Raw genomic sequence first — 17436 nt, 5'->3', positions numbered from 1 at the left:
AAAGTGCCAAAACAGAGTTTCTGCTGATCTGTAATGGTCGTAAAAGGCATTTAAATTGGCACTCTAAAAATAAGGCCTTAATTGGTATTAAAATGTCTTAAATCAATATTTCAAAAGTCTTGAAAATACCAAGACATGGGAAGTAGGATTTTATGAATATTTTTTCTTTTTTCTTGAAATTTCATTGTAAATTCTTAAAATATAAATTTTAGCAAAATTTAAGTCATTCATGTCAGTTTGTGTTTTTTACTTGGTTATTATTTAAATTGGTCTTAAATTTAAGTCCAACTGGCAATAAAGCAATCTTAAAAAGTCTTAAATGTAATCCTCCTTAAGCTCTAGAAACCATGCAAAAAATCTGAAACGGACTAGATACTACTCTGGCACATTACTGCCTCTCATTTTTAAGACTGAATTGCAGCTCTACACAAAAATTCAGTTTATTTGTTAAATAGTTCAAACTGACTGGGCAGATAACCAATAATAACAGGGTGACACTTGGGGTGGCCAATCATATTTCAGAGGTGGCCCCTGCTGCCCCAGGCCATTCACTACACATGCCCCTGTGAATAAACAGATGACAAACACATCATTGAAAGGTTAAAGACAAGCTAATTCTCCAGTTTGCACTGTGCTGCTGAGGGCCGCTTTTATTTCACTGACTGCGTCCCATGAATTGAATTACAGCATTTCTGTACAGTACAATAGCCAGTGGGTCTTGTTGTCAAAGTGAAGGACAAGGGGTCTTGATTCATACCCTGAAATCCAAGACTGACTGCACGGCAGTCAGATAAATACACTTTGTTGATTGACTTCAAATGTTGAAAAAATTGGTTAAGGTCCTTCCTAAAGTGAGTGACCCAGAGGGACAGTCAGTGATTTGTATGTTTTAGTGCAGTGTTAACAGCATTTGATCTCGAGGGAAGATAAAAAAAAAAACCCTCCTTATTCAGGCTAAATTTAACAGCACATGACACACAGCTGATCATTGGCCTCTATGAAAAGCACCCACAAACAAGGGGTGGTGTGAAATCGACATTTGGTCAGGAAAACACAAAGTCATCTCTGTAACTCCTGATCCTCTAATGTTGTGAGGGTTTAGAGATACACACACACACACACACACACACACACACACAGTGAACTATCACTTCATCTCAAAAGATACTGCTGCATTTCACAAACTCTGACCCTTCCAAAACCACCAGTCTTTGAAGTGAAATCCTGAGGATACAAACACACGGTCACACACACACGCACACTGCCTGCCTCGGGGGTGAAGGTGGGAGGGTGAGTCTGCAATGAAAGATCCTGCTGAGGACGCCAGGCGTTGATAGAGTGCTGATAGGATCTACGATAGACTCCAGTGTGTGGCATTTAGCTCCGGGATCAGCCTCACACAAGCAAACAGAACACAGAAATACACGCATACATTTATTCAGTGTGGCATTTAAAAAAAATGTATACACTCCATACACTATGAGTATTATACTTCCTCACAGAGATATACAGTAAATGGCCGCACACACTGAGGCCATACCCAGAGGGAGGGAAACTTTGCCTTCTTTATGGCGCTTGCGGACTCCCCTTGTGACTTTCACAGCTGTCATGCTCCTCTTTACAGCTTTCATTCATCTGCTAACCTCAGGGACGGAAGCATGTGACAACGCCTCATGTACAAACACACACACAGCACACACACACACATAGTTAATATACACAAATGCATAGATTAAAGTAAAAAGTTAAGAGACTTGCGAAGTGCTGACATGGTGTTAATGTGGCATGTTATTTGTCATAATGTCATTTCACACTATTCTGTCATTACAATGCTAATGATCTGGTTATTAAGTACCTACTTGTGTGTTAGGGCTAATTATATCATTAACGTTGTCATTGTGGGAGGAATATGTGTGTTCTGAAAGTCAAATTTTATCAAAAATTGTTTTTTACACATGATTAAGGTTGTAAACATTTTCCATTTTCAATTATCTGTCTGTTAGAATATCTACACTGCAAATTAAATGTGTCCCTGTTGCACTTTAATCCACACAAAATTCACCATGTATGACTGAAATGTTTTAGTCACCGTAAATCAAGGCGCCGCATTCATCAGAGAAAAGCATTTCATAAAATTAAATAATTTTGCTCGCTCTAAAAACTTGAACATTCTTCATTATGGCACAAAAATCAGATAACGTCACTTAGACTTTTATTTTTTAAGAACTCCCCTCTACAGCTAATTTGACACCGCGGTCTTCAATGCTTCAGTGGTGAGTGTGACACAACAGGAAGACAAAAATGAAAATGTCCCCTCTCTCTACAGCATCTCTATAGAACTGTTGAGTAGCTTATATGACTTTTTTATGTCTGTAGCCAAGAGTGTTATGCACCCTGCCAGTTGGCTTTTGTGCTTTTTATAGGTGACACAGTGTGATAGACCCTGCCCTCAAACCCTCCATTACAATCATATTGGTCTTCTCTCAACTGTGTTCCTATGGGGCACCGTCACTGCCAAGACTGGCTGAAGTTTAGTCAAAGACATTAAGAGAGCTCCTCCAGGGACAAACATCAGCAGAGAGAAGAGAGGAGAGGAGATAAGAGAGGAGAGAAGAACGATGAAGGCAATGCAGAAGTGCTTTAAAAGCTGCAATCCATAACTTTCGGCACGTTCAGAGATGACAGTGTAGTGTTTGTGAAGTGGTTTCAACATGTGGCTGTTAGTATACAATAAAAAATTCAAAAATGCAGATATTGTTTTCCCCTGAAATTATAAAATGACACAGCATGGGCACTTTTAACTTGTGACTCCATATAAATGTGATGTCTCTAAAATAAGTTAACGTTATAATCAGGGTATCAGCTGTGGACTCCCAGGTGAAAGTCCTGAGCTTGTTAGACCTATCCACCCTATTGGGACTTCTTTGATTATTATTGATGCTCAAAAAATGCATTTTAAAAAATCCAATGGTGATGGCTTTTTCCAGAAATCATGACGTGATATGTACTAATGGACGAGCATGAGCCTCTCATCCATGAGAAGATGCATGCTACCTTCAGTGGGGTGATACAGTTAGAGTTGTAGTTTTGGTGTAAATCAAATTATCCTACAGTAGATTACTGCTTTAATGCTTAAAATAATGCTTTTTGTCCTACAGACCACTTCAAGCTCACTTTTATATCTGGTGTGAAACTAGCTTAACATCTTTAACATATTTAACCTTTAATGTCTATAAAGAAAAAAACCTCCAAACTTCAAAACACTTCAGGTACACTCAAGTGACAAGGAAAAAAACATATTCTCTTTAAAAAGACATATTGAGAAACATTTTCCACAAGAACGTCACTTGTCAAGAAGCTCTACAAGTAAGAACAATCACACGCCCACACTCATACAAACATAGTAGAGTGACAGTATCTCCCTCAAGGAGGAGTGCTGCCATCTTTCGCCATGGTGGTCATCAGCGCTAAACTCCTGTCAGGTTCCATCTTACACCCTGACGCACAAACACACACACACACACGGGTCTGTCTCAGGGCAGGACAGGCTCTCTAAAGGGGTCAGCGTGCTGTCACACACACCAGGGAGCAGTGTTGTTGTTGGCAGTACCTTCTCGCTATTGTCCATGTCACCTCACAAACAGACCTGCTGTGGCCATTAGCGTGCCAGCATGGCAGGGACACTTTGGGCCCAGAAGGACTTCACCCTGCCTAAAACTTGGCAGCTATCTTTTATTTATTTATTTATTTGGTTGAATAAGTTCTTTCTCTTGCTTTGTTTGCAGGCAGTGCACCGTAGTAATGAAAAAGAGACATACCCCTATTTTGCAAGTTCATTTTTAAGTGCAGGTCTGCGGCAGTGCATGCTTCTTTGGAAAAAAAAAATCTGCCGTTCACTTTATATGACATACAACAGGAATCTGAATGGGTTATTAGTTTTGGAGTTATCTCGGTAAAGCTTTATTTTCTGGGTCTGCAAGTTTCTAATAATTTTCAAGGAAGTTTCTTTTGGAACTAACTATAGTTAAAAAAGGATTTATTGTTAAAGGAAATTTAAAACCAAAATAAATGTTTGTTTATTATTTATTTATTATTGACAGGTTTGTTTTCCATATAGGTTGAGCTGTATGTTTGCATATAAATGTTTTAAATGTTTGTAGTTTTCTGGCTGACCTGTGTTTATTAAATAATTTAGGGGGTCATAAAAGTGAGTAAATTATATTTTTGTCATACTTTATTTTAAGGCAGTGGGTGGTCTTTTAACTTTTTCTCATCCCAGGTTTGTTATTTTATTTCCTGTTTGTCAGATATATTGCATAAATTGCTGTAAAAAATCATATAAGAAATTTGTGATAGCCACGGGTAATACTTTTCATTGATGACTTTGTGAAAATAATTGAGGTTTATTACATCATCTTAAATACCTGATGCACGTACAAATATTTGAAAACTCAGCAAACTCACTTGATTTCTGTCAAAAACATGGGAAGAAGGCGATGAGCAACTTAAGAACAAAAGACCCCAGAATTAGCAAGAAATTGGTGCAAAGTACAAGAAAACTACTTGAAAATTAATTAAAATACACACATACACACACACACACACACACACACACACACACACACACACATATATATAGTGTTTTTTCCCCCTAGTTTGTTTTTTGTTTCCCTACACATTTTCTATTAATTTGTGGAACATTTATTATGAAGTTGCTTGTTGTTTTTTCCCACGTTTGTCACAGAAATCACACCAATCTGTGCAAGGTTAAAAGTTTTAAATACTTGTAAAAGGTGTCTAAAAGCAGCAAAAGAAAAGTGAAGTCTCTCCAGGTTTAAAGGGTTAATCACTGAAGCAAAAATAACTTTCGAATTTTGGAAGCTAAAATGGATGGTTAACCCCCTCTCCTGTTTATTTCCGTACAGCTCCTTATCATAATCTTCTCAAATATAAAGTGTCTAAATTAAATTTTCGTAGTTAAATTTAAGTTTCCTAGTGGTGAGGTGATGGTGGTAACAGCTCTTAGTTGAAAAAGTTGTTTTCAAGTCTTTCATTAGTTTATGTCTTTTATGTATTTACGTTAATTTAGTGTGTGACGCGTCCCTTTATGCTGCTGCACCACTTAGAATCTAAATTAACTATGTTTTCAGCTCTTCACAGTAACTACGTGATCTAATTTTGACTAGATTGACAGCTTAATCCTCAGGGCTTTCAATCATGCACATTTTCACACATTCAACAGTTGTTTCAAATCTCACTTCTCAGACAGGCTTTCCTTGATCATTTCCTGTGATGTAAATGTTCACTGAGGAAACATTTAATGTTTTGTTTAATGTCATTTTTGATCATGTGCCTGACATTCACAGCTGTCTCACAACTGGGACAAGAAGAGGTAAAAAAAATGGGTGGAAATGCCTTTCCTCTCAAACATGGTATATCTCTCCCAGGTGACTGGTTAGCACTGGCAGTAATTGAAAACTTGCCCCTGGCACTGTGTGTGTGTGTGTGTGTGTGTGTGTGTGTGTGTGTGTGTGTGTGTGTGTGTGTGTGTGTGCGTGTGCGTGTGTGTGCGTGTGTGTGTGTGAGTGTGTGTGTGTGATGTAGGATGTACATATGTGTGTGTGCTAGTCATGAAGTGTGTGTGCATGCAATGAATGTTTTTTTCCTGTGTCTGAGCATGTGCATCTGCTAGTATCAGCATGTATGTTCGTGCATGTGTGTGTTCATTGGTGTTGGAACAAAGCGTGTGTTTATGTAAACATGTGTGCTGTGTGTGTGTGTCTTTATCTCTACAGGTTCACACTGATAAGTCAATTTTTCCTAAATTTATGTTGTTGGGAGTTTAACCATTTTTTCTCCTACAGGAGAATGAATTAATAATGTTTTTTTAACACAACACTCCCTTCCCCCCTCTTTTTGCTCTTCCACAACGAGGGGCCAAATCTCTTCAGCATTTCCAGCCCTGTGAGCTAATTTGACAGCTCACGGGGGTGACGCTGATTCCACTTCGCAGAGACAGGTACCCTAGGGCTAGCCAGCTGGATCGCAGCGGATGCTTACAGATTTGGCTTTAGCTTCATGCTGGGTGTCATCTGTCTCTTTGGTCTGGCGCGGGATAATTTTTGTGTATGTGTGTGCATGTGTGTGTGTGTGTGTCCGCCCTGACATCATGTGCCTGAGCAGTTTGTGCCTGGCAGGCCTTGTCTGTCCAGGTTGGCCATCAAACACAGCCAGCATGGCCCTAATCTGACGAGGCACTGCTCCAAACATGCCACAGCAGCCCAAGAAGTGTGTGTGTGTGTGTGTGTGTGTGTGTGTGTGTGTGTGTGTGTGTGTGTGTGTGTGTGTGTGTGTGTGCATGTTTGGGTGTGTGACCCCAGGGCAGACCCCCTTTTTTTCCTACTCCCTGCCTTTCTCCTCTGCTCTGTCCCACGTCGAATATCACCAAACACGCACACTCACACACGCGCAAACTGAAGAAAAACTTCAAAAACCATCAAGTTGAGCTCAGTCGACGCTCCCCTCCGCCTCGTAGTCTCAACTCCTCCTCTGCTCGAGCTGCAACGTGTGCATGTGTATGTGTTATTTAAGTGTGTGTGTTTGAAACGCTCCAGCCAGGAGATGCAATTTTGCCAACCACAAATGGAGAGATATCCTCGTCCAGCGCTCCCTCCATCCCACATCTGTCACTTTGATTGTGGGCACTTTGCGGGACGCTCTGCCTCAACAGGTTTGCAGTCTCCCCCAGCCTGTTGCCCTCAGTCGACTTCGACGCTGCCTCTTGGAGAAAGAGACGATACCTCCCTCTGCTAGGACAGGAGAGGACAGGGGGACAGAGCCCCATGGGAGAAATGACAGCACAGTTCCCGTTAATCTCTGGGACGAGCCCCGAGATGGCGGCAGGGGCCTGCGCAAATGCTAATCGTGGCCGACACACTGGTCTCCCCTTACACATACACACAGTCCTCCTTGGATGCCTCAGTGCAGATCTCCTGCTCTAAGGAAAAGGGCCAGTTCACCGTCATGGCGAGATGAGACTGACAAGGTTTCGTCCTGTTTTACTGTGAAAGAGAAACATCTTCTCTTCCCTGAAAAGCGCAGGATGATGAGTACATATGTTGATTTTCAGGCTGTGAGCTATGTACCGCCACTGTGTCTTCCCATCAGGCCTTGGGACAGAGTGACAGCAGGATAGTGTCACGCCACACAGTGACTTGTAAAGCGCCACTGCATAAAGGCCCTCAGTGTGTTCATTTGGGTCTTTACCTTCCTGCTGCACTCCGTTCTTCATTTTTTACCATCTACCTTTGATTCTATTTTTTGCTCTCACCCCCTCCACCTCGTCTTCATAGTGGACAGCTCTGAAGCATCTCGCCTCCAGCAGGCAGAGGGACAAGAACGTTGTGGCACTGGGACAAACGACCTGCTTTCAGCCCAGGGACTGAGAGAGAGTAAATGAAATAAGAAACTGGATACGAGGAGAGAGAGAGAGAGAGAGAAGGGCAGAAGCGGGTAGGTGGGTTGCTGGGCAGCAGGTCCACTCCCACCTCCCCTCAGGCCCAGAGGCCTTGGCATCCAGTGAGTAACACCCCCCTCCTTTCCTTTCCCCCCTTTCCCATCACCACCCCCCACCTGTTCAGAGCCACAGTGCAGTGAGTGGCGTTCAGCGTGTTGTGAACACAAAGCAGCGGCCCCGCGGCCCTCCGCCTGGACCTCAGTGTCAAGACCCAGCCGAGCTGAGAGAGAGAGGCAGAGAGAACATGAGAGAGAGAGGGAATGGAGAGCAGAAAAATGCAGAATAATTATACCCAGTGGGTAATGTGAGCACCGTCGTTACCGTGGCGGTGTGGTCGGGCCAGGGAGGAGAGAGACACAGAGGCATGAGCGTCACCAGGGCGAGCTTGCAGGGCCAGTGGGCATGTTTGGTAAAGCACAATCACAGACCTCCCACTACACTGCTGAAGCACCGTTTGTGGAAGTGCTGCAGGAGATCATCTGGATACTGGCGAGCGTGTACGCACGGGGGGCCAAACACTGCTGCTTTGGTTCTACATGCTGAGCACAGATCATATGTGGATGTGTAATGAGAAGAAGATGAGGGAGAAAATACACATACATCTGGTTATAGTGTGTACAGTGTGCTCAGGTACATAAGTCACAGGAAAAATATTTCATGGATCAGCAGCCAGAGTCTTGGGTTTCATGCTGGTGGATAATTAAATGAGATTCTTTCGCAGGAAAATAATAATAAGATAATACTAATTAAACATTGGTGGGAATAACCAGAGGTCCCATTATGCTATATTATATTATCACAATACTTAAGTCACAATACAATAATATTGTGATTTTTAAGCTTTTATTATATGTTGAGTATTGTGACAACATATGCTGCAATTTACTACTTTTTTTCTCCAACTACAAATTGTGTCCCCAATGGAAAACTGTTTTTTGTTTGTTTGTTAATTGGTTTTCATCTAATAAGACTAAGTTCTCAGTCTATTAATCTCACTTATTGTAGTAAATTGTATATAGTGGACAGGAAAAGCAGCTGATTTTATTATTCCAGTAGGCTACCAAAAGTTTCATTTGTATTTGCAATATTAACAATGACGTCTGTGTACTGATACATCATTGTCACGCAAAATATCATGAAACCATGCTACATCAATTTTTCCCCCACCCCTACTATTTAAATATGTTTACACAAGACATTTTAAAAAAGGTATCAGGATTAAGAGGGGAAGCGGAACTTAATTGTCAATTCGTGATTAATTATTTCTTAATTTCAGCCTCTTTAATATTTTCCTACAAAACAAACAAGATATCATTTGCAGAAATTCAAAAAAGTTTCAATTAAATTACAGTAACAGCATTCATATTTGTGTAAAGTGACTGACAATATATCAAATAGGTCACTCACACAGAATTAGGATAATATAAATATCATCCTACTCAGTAATAAGATAATGATTTCCTGTTGCTGAACTGCAGTTAACTGAACTCAATTCAATAAAATTGTGCAAATTATCTTATCTTATCTAGTGCAGCCGACTACTAAAATATAGAGGTTACGGCTGAATAAAGCATAAGTATATTTACCATGAATAAGTTTCAGCTCTCACTTAGAACTTTGAACACTATCTTTGTTTTTAGTGACAGTTTTGGAGAGCGTCCCAGAAAGGCCTTGTGCTCTGTGTAGGGGTGTCAGATACAAAAGCAGAATTCACTTAATAGACCTGTGGGACAGAAATACAGAGAAACACATGATCTGCTCTCATGCAACGAGCTCTCGCATGCAAACTGCAGCCGAAAACATCAGAACGCTCACAGATAATGATGCAGGAGGACACATAATTCCTTGTTATGTTGATGTTGGCTTTGCCCTCCAAATTCTTTAATTCTGTGGAAATCTCAACTTTGGACAAGTTTAAAAGGATCTGAGGTCTGATTTTCTCCCTTCTCAAAATCTGACTATGTAAAATACATTGTTTCCAGCCCCAAGTTAATTGTGCAAAATCGAATTTAAACTAAATGTTTATTAAATTGCAGTATAATAATAATAATAATACATATACAATGATACATTGTTAAATTAACATTTTAAGATCAGAATAATATTTGAGAACTTGTTTTTCTGTCTCCAAATCTAAACCAATATGGTAATAATAGAACATCAATTCATTAATAATGATATTATATTCTTTTTTAAATGATTGCATTATGAAAAAAGTTTGAGTTGCTGAACTGCAATTACACATTTTTATTGATCTAAAAAAATTGCTGAAGTTGTGAAATAATTCATAAGATTATTTTAATATCTCTTATTTTATTATTTATTATTGTAAACCACAAATTATATTTTTATGTTACTCTGCTATTCTGTTCCATCTAAATATGTTAATGAATGCTGCGTGTAATAACTAGCCTCTACCATTCTCAGGGTTGATCTAAATGTTTTTAATTTCAGCCTGCAGAATGATGAATAAACAACACAACAGGATGCACGTCGCTGTCACAGAGGCCTTTGCTGGATCTGACATGTTTTGTTGTCAGAGATCCTCTCGTGCTTCTTCAGACAAACACGAGGCTCCAGCAAAGGGCTTGTTTTTATCCCTCGGCTGTTGATCAATCATTTAATCTCCTTAATAGGCCCAAATCAAAACTAATGGTGCATGTAATAAGTGTTTAACTAAGCAATGTGGACAGTGGGGGACTTAAGTGGTGCCTTAATGATTTTCTCTTAACTGAGCATGACAGTCCTAATGAATTTAGGGCTCGCAAACAAACTTTTGACAACTAATATGCAACATTTGCCCCAAACAATGCCTCCTTTCACTCTGACTGAATAACTGCATGTACTTTGCTCTTGCCACAAGTGCTGTGTTTATTAATACATTCATGCCAATACATTTGCATTTCATAATGTGTAATAAAAGCATTTGCTAATCCAAGATAATTCAGTTACCGGGGCTTTGCCAGCCCTAGATTTTCAAAACTAATGTGAGACATTTAGTGCCATCTTGTGGTGGCTTTGTGGCATTTTCAAAGACACATACTATGAACTTGTATCTAATGTTTTTGTTAATCTTGCAATAGAAATATCTTGATAAATGGAAATGCTGTATACTGTATACTAAACTAAATATGAAGTCATTCATCCCAAAGAGGTCAGCGACTGGAGGACTTAGCCTTCTCTATCATCTAAAGGTTAAAGTGTGTTTGCTAATTTACTTACAAGTACGATTTCAGTATGCAGTATCACTACATACAATCATTATAATAATAATGATAACTTTATTTATATAGCAGCTTTAAAAACAGAGTTTACACTCACAGAAATGTGATACAACAACAAAAAGCCAAACAGTCCCATTGAACACAAGCAAATGAACTAGAGTAGAGTTAGGATAAAATTAAAACCAGAGGACAAATAATGCAAGACACATAATTTCGGTATGAAATAATACAAAGAACAAAGAAACAGACCGAAAACAACAGCAACAGAAGCAATAAAAGCAATAAAACCACACATAAAAGGAAATAGATGAAACATAAAATAAATAAATAAATAAATAGAAAATTCCTTCATTATTTCTAAAGGGACAAAGAGGTGTGATGAATTTATAGTATCCTACCACTATTAGGATTATAGTATTGTTTGCTGTGTGCACTGAACATAGGATAAGGTCAGTAAATACTCAATACTAGATTGTAAATACTCATAATAAGTAACCAACTATGGACACTCCGGTCCCTGTGTAAATATTAGACTCATATTCAATCATTATTGTAGACCTATAAGGAACCACTTTGTACTGAGACACGTTGTTAAGAGTTTAAAACAAACAATTGCTTCATTAGTAGTCAACAAATTAACAGTAAATGCTATACGTGAGTTATTAGACATAAGTAATATCTACTTTGGGGTGTCCAGGTTGTGAAAAAGTTCCTCTCGCTGGTGTTTATCCTTTCTATGTAGTAATAATGTGGTTATAAGAGTTGGAAATTCCTGAATAAATATTTCAGTCATAGAATTGATTTATAAAAATTCTAAATAGGTCTAATAGAATTTGGTTCTGATACTCTGGGGGTAAGTGATCTAATAATGAGTCTAATAAAAAAATTTAAAAAAGAAATAAAACATAAAGCAAGATTTCTTCTCGAGGAGGAAAAACACCAGATGTAGGGTTATTTTTAACAACCTAGCAACCTCATAGTTATTCTTAAAAAGTAGGCTATTAACTTATTATAAAGTTATAGGACTTCTATTAGTTTAATGAACCAGATGGGGAAAGAGTGCAAACAGAATCCACATAGTAAGGGAAAAAATAGAGTGCTGTTACATATAAAAAGGATACATTCTTATGTTATTGACGAATTTAATGTATTTTGAATTGACAAGTAACGTGTGCAAATTAATTCAAAAAGTAGGTTTTATGTGACTTTGTTCCACCACAGAGCAAGACTGACATCTGCTGTCCTCAGTCACACAAAACCTCGGTCTACACCACTCTCGACATTTAAAACTATCAGAATAAAAAGCACGTCTCTGCAGCTTACCTTGAGTAAAGACTGCAGAGGATAATATATTAATTTAACTGATTTAAAAAATAAAATAAAAAAATCTTAAATTGCATGGGGACGATACTAAGCTGAATGTGACACCCCTCTTTTAGCCTCTTAGTTCAGTCCGCGGCCTTACACCCGGAAGTAGTAGTAAATATTTGCATCGCCGTCAGCTGACTTCTATTCACCTGATTGTAATTAGCACAAGACCACTGCAGCTTTAAAAAAATAATGTAGCTGGCATGTTTTACTGTATCATTAAACTGTGGGCTGCGTTTATATCTAACGGTTTAGTTGTGCCAAGAAGCGCTTTCGCAATTGGCTGCTAGTTAGCTTAGCATTTGGAACATTTAGCAAGTGATTAGCAGTTGGTTAGTAGCTGGTTTAGCTAGCTACTTCACAGGAGACAAAACTTTGATTTAACTACTCAAGTTAACGCGTGAGCAGAGTTTGTAAAAATGGACAAAATTACTAAAGGTGAGTGAAATGCGCAGCTGAAAAATCCCTCTGATTGTATACATGTAGGTATTTCGGTTTGTTGTTTACTTTTTAAATCTCAGACTGCAGCTAGTCTGATGAGGAACTGGAGGACTGGTATGAAGCTCATTAAGACATCATTCACTGTCATGAATATTGTGATAGACATTATTTTTTGTCAGTATTTATATAGCACATGTAAAGACTGAATGAGATGGAAGAACTTGGAATTAGATTTGTAATGATACGATTGTGCCTTTTTATAGCATGCAGAATATCTAGCACAACATTTAAAGCACACACAGTCTTCAAAGGCGTGCTTAAAATTGTGTTTAAAAAAATATATTGTCACAACAATGTTGTAAATATGTTTTATCGTGTGTGATCCTCATATATAAACTGAATGTAATTTGAGCTGTGTTTGGTTCTGCAGATGTGGGTGATATTCAGTCCCGGCTGTTTGACCACAGACCAGTCATCAATGCAGAGATCCACTACTTTGTGAGAGAGTTTGAGGTACTTGTCATGAGCCTAACAGATATGTATTAAATATAAGGCTGCAAACCGTATTTAAAAATTTAGATCTACTTACAGTTGTGATTATGCCTTGGTGTTTGACTTGTGGGTGCAATGTCACTGATAACAGATATTTGGACTTTTTTTTAAGCATTATTTAGATTTTTTTTTTTATCCTTAAACACTGCTGTCACTCACTAAGCTGTGCATCAGACACTGAGAATCTACCAGAATCTACCTTTTTGCAAGTATTAGTAAAACACTAACCATGGACAATAAAAGTCCAGTGTGTATGATTTAGTGGCAGAGTTCAGTGAGGTTGCAGAACAGACACTCCTGTGTGCCAACTTGTAGAACTACAGTGGTCATCGCAAAAAACATGAATAACCTTCAGAGAAATGATACCAATGATACAGTCATACTAGTGATACTAGTGATACTATTGTGTCACCAATGTGACACAATAGTGTTTTTTGTCATTATGTTTAATAATGTACTCTAATGAATGAAGTGCATTTTTTTTTGTGAACAACAGCTTATTTTTTTGTATTTTTTTGTTTTTTGTATGTATTTTTTTTTGTATTTTTGTATCTTTTTTTTCAATAAGTGAGAGAAGCATTCTGTTGTCTTTTGTACAAATTGACCAAACAACATTTCTGATGGAGTGATCAGTATTCTTGAAAAATATTGTATTTTATCTTGTTCTTTTTTTTTTTTTTTTAATCCAGGAAACGATTTCAACTCATTTATTGATATTTTTCTTACCTGTTTTAATGGCAGCAGCACATCTCAGTGATAGACTAAATGACTAAATATTTTTTTTTTTTTTTTTTTTCCCAGTGTCTGAGCATTCTCTGCTTTTGTTTAGGAAAAACGTGGACACAGGGAGAGCAGACTGCTGGAGAACCTCAATAAAATGGTCCCGGAAGCAAATGAGCAAATGCTGCCCACGGATTTAGAGGGCATGCTGTCTGATGTTGTTAAACGGTGTAAGTCCCCTCTCTCAGATTCAAAATAGAGACTTTGCAAATTTTGCTAAGATTGTGTCATTTCATGCTTGACCTGTCATGTAATCTGACACGAGGATTTGTTGCCGTATCTTTTGGAAAAAGTTGCAATTTATTATTTTGCATTTGTCATCCACTATGTTTCATATGATACATTTTAATCCTTATGAGGGTATAATATCACAGGAAACCTTCTTTGAAAAACAATGGCAACTTAATATTTTTATTTCAATATCTGTCATGTTGGAGTAAATAAACATTTTGAAAACAGGTATTAAGAATCTTTTTGTTTGTTTGTTTGTTTTTTGTTTTGCTCCCACAGTGGAGGCTGCCAATCACATGGCAGAAAGAGTCCAGCAGAGGGAGCTAGAGGCACAGCAGGTAAGACAACTCAGAGAAACGACTTATGCCTTTGAAGCCTGGACTGACATAGGTTTTCTTTTACTGCATTAAAAAATCTTTCACAGGCATTTAAACCTCTGAAATGTGAGCAAGTTGGTCTGATTTCTTTCAAAAGAAGGGTGAAAAGGCAATCAGCAATTTGACAAGAAAAGTCTCACAAAATGCAAGTAATTTGTAAAAGGTGAAAAAAAGATAGGAAGAGAGAAGTATTTTTTTTTAAAATATCCCCCCAGAAAAACCAGGGGAAAATGTTCAGAAAACTATAGTTCTAATTAGTAAAATTATTTTAAAAAATTATGTTACAGAAAGAATACATATTTTATTTAATCATTATTATTATTTTAAGTTTTGCCCTTTTTTTAAAGGTCATTTTTAAAATTTCTTTATTTTTGCTATTTTTTAAGGTAATTTTCTTGTAACTTTTTACAAAATTCTTGTTAATTTTTGGGTCATTTCCTGTTAAGTTGCCGATATTCCTTTTCCATGTTTTTGAATTAAATCAAGCTAATTTGTTTAGGTTTCGGAGGGTTAATAGAGCAAGTGGACATTGTCATAGTGTTGAAAAACCAGACTGGATTGCAGATTGTACAGGCATTTGTGATGTTATTTCCTCTCTGACACCACACTGAGCCCATATACACTGCCTTACATTATCAGCATCTTCAGTGTAGTATATGACTGAAAGAGGGTGTAACAGCTGAAGTAGTACAAGCAGTAAAATTGAGACAGACATCATTTCATCTTTGTGCGTCCTTCCAGAGCACCCAGCTGCAGGGGAACATGGAGCGTTTGAAAGACGAGTGGGCAGATTTTCTGAAGGAGCAGCAGAGGTTAAAGGAGGAGGTGGATGAGGAGCACGCCAAAGCTGTAGGACAACTCAGCACACAGTACAGTGAGAAGAAGAAAGACTTGGCCAAATTTTCACCCCTCTAATCAGTTGAAGGACTGTGCGCGGGTGTGAGTGAACAAACCTTTTTTATTACGTACTTGTGTTTGTTACGGACATGGACGTCTGTCCTACAAATCGAAGCTCTTGGCTTTGATTGATGAACTTGGTTGGCATAGAGGTCTTGAGCCTGCACTAGAGTCAACACTTTCCAAATCATAACTATGAAAGTGTGATTAACGGTGTGGCATTTCACAGGCCATCAGGCTCAAACGTTTCTCACTTTCGCACATGGAATTTTCACAGCATGTTTAAGGGCTGGAATATGTCATTTTTAAACAAGCAATCATTCGATTGTTCCTTGGCCGTGAAGTTTTCAACATTTCAAGATTTTTAATGGATGCTTGCCTGAAGGGTGCTGATGATGAATTTGCGTCAGCCTCCGGTTGAAAGGAACCTGGTGTTTGGCATCAAGGCGAGATACTCAAAGCACTGAAAGCCAGAACATTAAATGTTAGCAAAGCCCTTCTGAGCAGGTGTGTTTAAAGCATGGGTCAAGTGTTGTAGAAACCAGCTTAAACAAAACTGTTTCCAGAACAAATCGTCCCTCAGCAGCTCTCTTGTGTTTGGAACATTTGACCTCTGACATTAGCCTCAAGTAAACCAACTGTCTATGAAGTAATTTTAATAATGAAAGGCCATTGCTGAAACCAGTTTTAATGATCAGCAACAGCTGTTTTTTGTTTGTTTTGCCCCCACCAATTTGATTTCAATGAGTCATAAATCTAATATTTTTATTTCTGTTTAAACAGAAAAATATCAGATTTTCATCTCCTGGTTTTCATCTCTTTCTGGTTATGCATATATAAAATAGAGTGCTAAAAATACAAAGAATGATAAACACAAACGCCATGTGTTCCTTTCTGTTTTACATTTTCTGTTTATTAGATTAATTGAACACAGCAGCAGATGCTATGGATATAAAAACCTGTTAAAGGTCCAATGTTAGGGATTTGGCATGTTTTCTTAAGTGTTTAATCACCATCATCACCAAACATCATTGTGTTTTCATGACCTTAGAATTAGCCATTTATATCTACATAGGGAGCGGGTCCTCTTCTACAGAGATCGCCATCTTGCACATCCCTGTCCATTTGTTTTGTTGAGGAGCAGGTCTCTGCAGATAATTCAGCTCCTTAGATGTCCAGGAGTTAAAAACCTCCTGGACATCTGGATCTGAAGTTATCGGAGGAAAAAAAGTATGTCACATTAGCAGATTCTGGCCAGTCTCTGACATGCCAAATGACAGTGGAGAAATTCTGATTTTTAATGTGACACTGCTTTATTGAGTGTTCCTACTGGTTTCAATCACCGGTTTCTTAGTTTTGCAGAGGAAGAAACCTCTGTGGATAACTCAGCTCCCTGCAGTCCTCACCAAGAGATGCCACTAAATCCCCCTAAATCTTACACACTGATCCTTTATATTTATCAAAGGTTTACAGTAAACACAGTAATATGTACAAGTTACATTATGAATTACAAAAGAAGTGAAATCATCTGTGTGGCTCTTGACCCTGAAGCGGAGAATCTCTGAGGTTAATATTAGACTCGCAGCACATTTAATGAATTGTTTTGATTTTGCTTCAGACAATAGTGGGCCGTTGGGCAGGTTAATGGATGGGTGGGCACACTGGGCACATTCCTGGCATGGCTGAGAACACAGTTCATCTCGCACAACGTAACTGAACAAATATTTTGGAAACCCCCTTCACACCTCTACCACACACTCCCTTAAACTGCCCAGACATCTCCAATGTCCAATGTTACATCTGAAGAAACAGGTTTGGACTTCAGTAATAGCTGAATGAAAAAAGAAAAATGAGAATTAAACAAAACAATCCAGCAGTGGAGTCCCTTCACTGTATGACAACACTGCTGAAGTGAACTCGGCTCTGTATCCCCTTTCTCAGAAGCTGCAGCTTTTTTTCCATTTGGCTAGCAGTGACCTGTCGCCCCAGCTCTCGTGCAAAACCACCCTCTGGTCGCTCTGCCTGTGACTGTGCATGCATGTGTGTGTAT

The 17436-nt window shown here is 38.5% G+C and overlaps 1 protein-coding gene across 1 annotated transcript; it reads left to right on the top strand.

Moving 5' to 3' along the window:
• Positions 1-12202: 12202 nt before the first annotated feature.
• bloc1s5 (biogenesis of lysosomal organelles complex 1 subunit 5) lies at positions 12203-16264 on the top strand. Its single transcript, XM_042510346.2, has 5 exons — positions 12203-12546; positions 12980-13062; positions 13931-14051; positions 14392-14450; positions 15231-16264. Exons 1-5 carry the CDS (start codon positions 12528-12530, stop codon positions 15402-15404), a joined length of 456 nt encoding a protein of 151 aa, XP_042366280.1. The 5' UTR covers positions 12203-12527; the 3' UTR covers positions 15405-16264.
• The last annotated feature ends 1172 nt before the right edge of the window (positions 16265-17436 follow it).

Source organism: Plectropomus leopardus, chromosome 21 (genome assembly GCF_026936395.1).
Source record: "Plectropomus leopardus strain MGB_pleo_1.0 chromosome 21, ASM2693639v1, whole genome shotgun sequence".
NCBI classification, from domain to species: domain Eukaryota; kingdom Metazoa; phylum Chordata; class Actinopteri; order Perciformes; family Serranidae; genus Plectropomus; species Plectropomus leopardus.
Note: the sequence above shows the minus strand (reverse complement) of the source record. Positions and strands in the feature narration are given on the sequence as shown.

What these genes read in the sequence shown, in the direction of transcription:
- bloc1s5 (XM_042510346.2), top strand. An exon ending in GTCTGATGTTGTTAAACGGT is followed by an intron (nt 14,052 to 14,391) that starts GTAAGTCCCCTC and finishes TTGCTCCCACAG; the next exon opens with TGGAGGCTGCCAATCACATG. An exon ending in GGGAGCTAGAGGCACAGCAG is followed by an intron (nt 14,451 to 15,230) that starts GTAAGACAACTC and finishes GCGTCCTTCCAG; the next exon opens with AGCACCCAGCTGCAGGGGAA.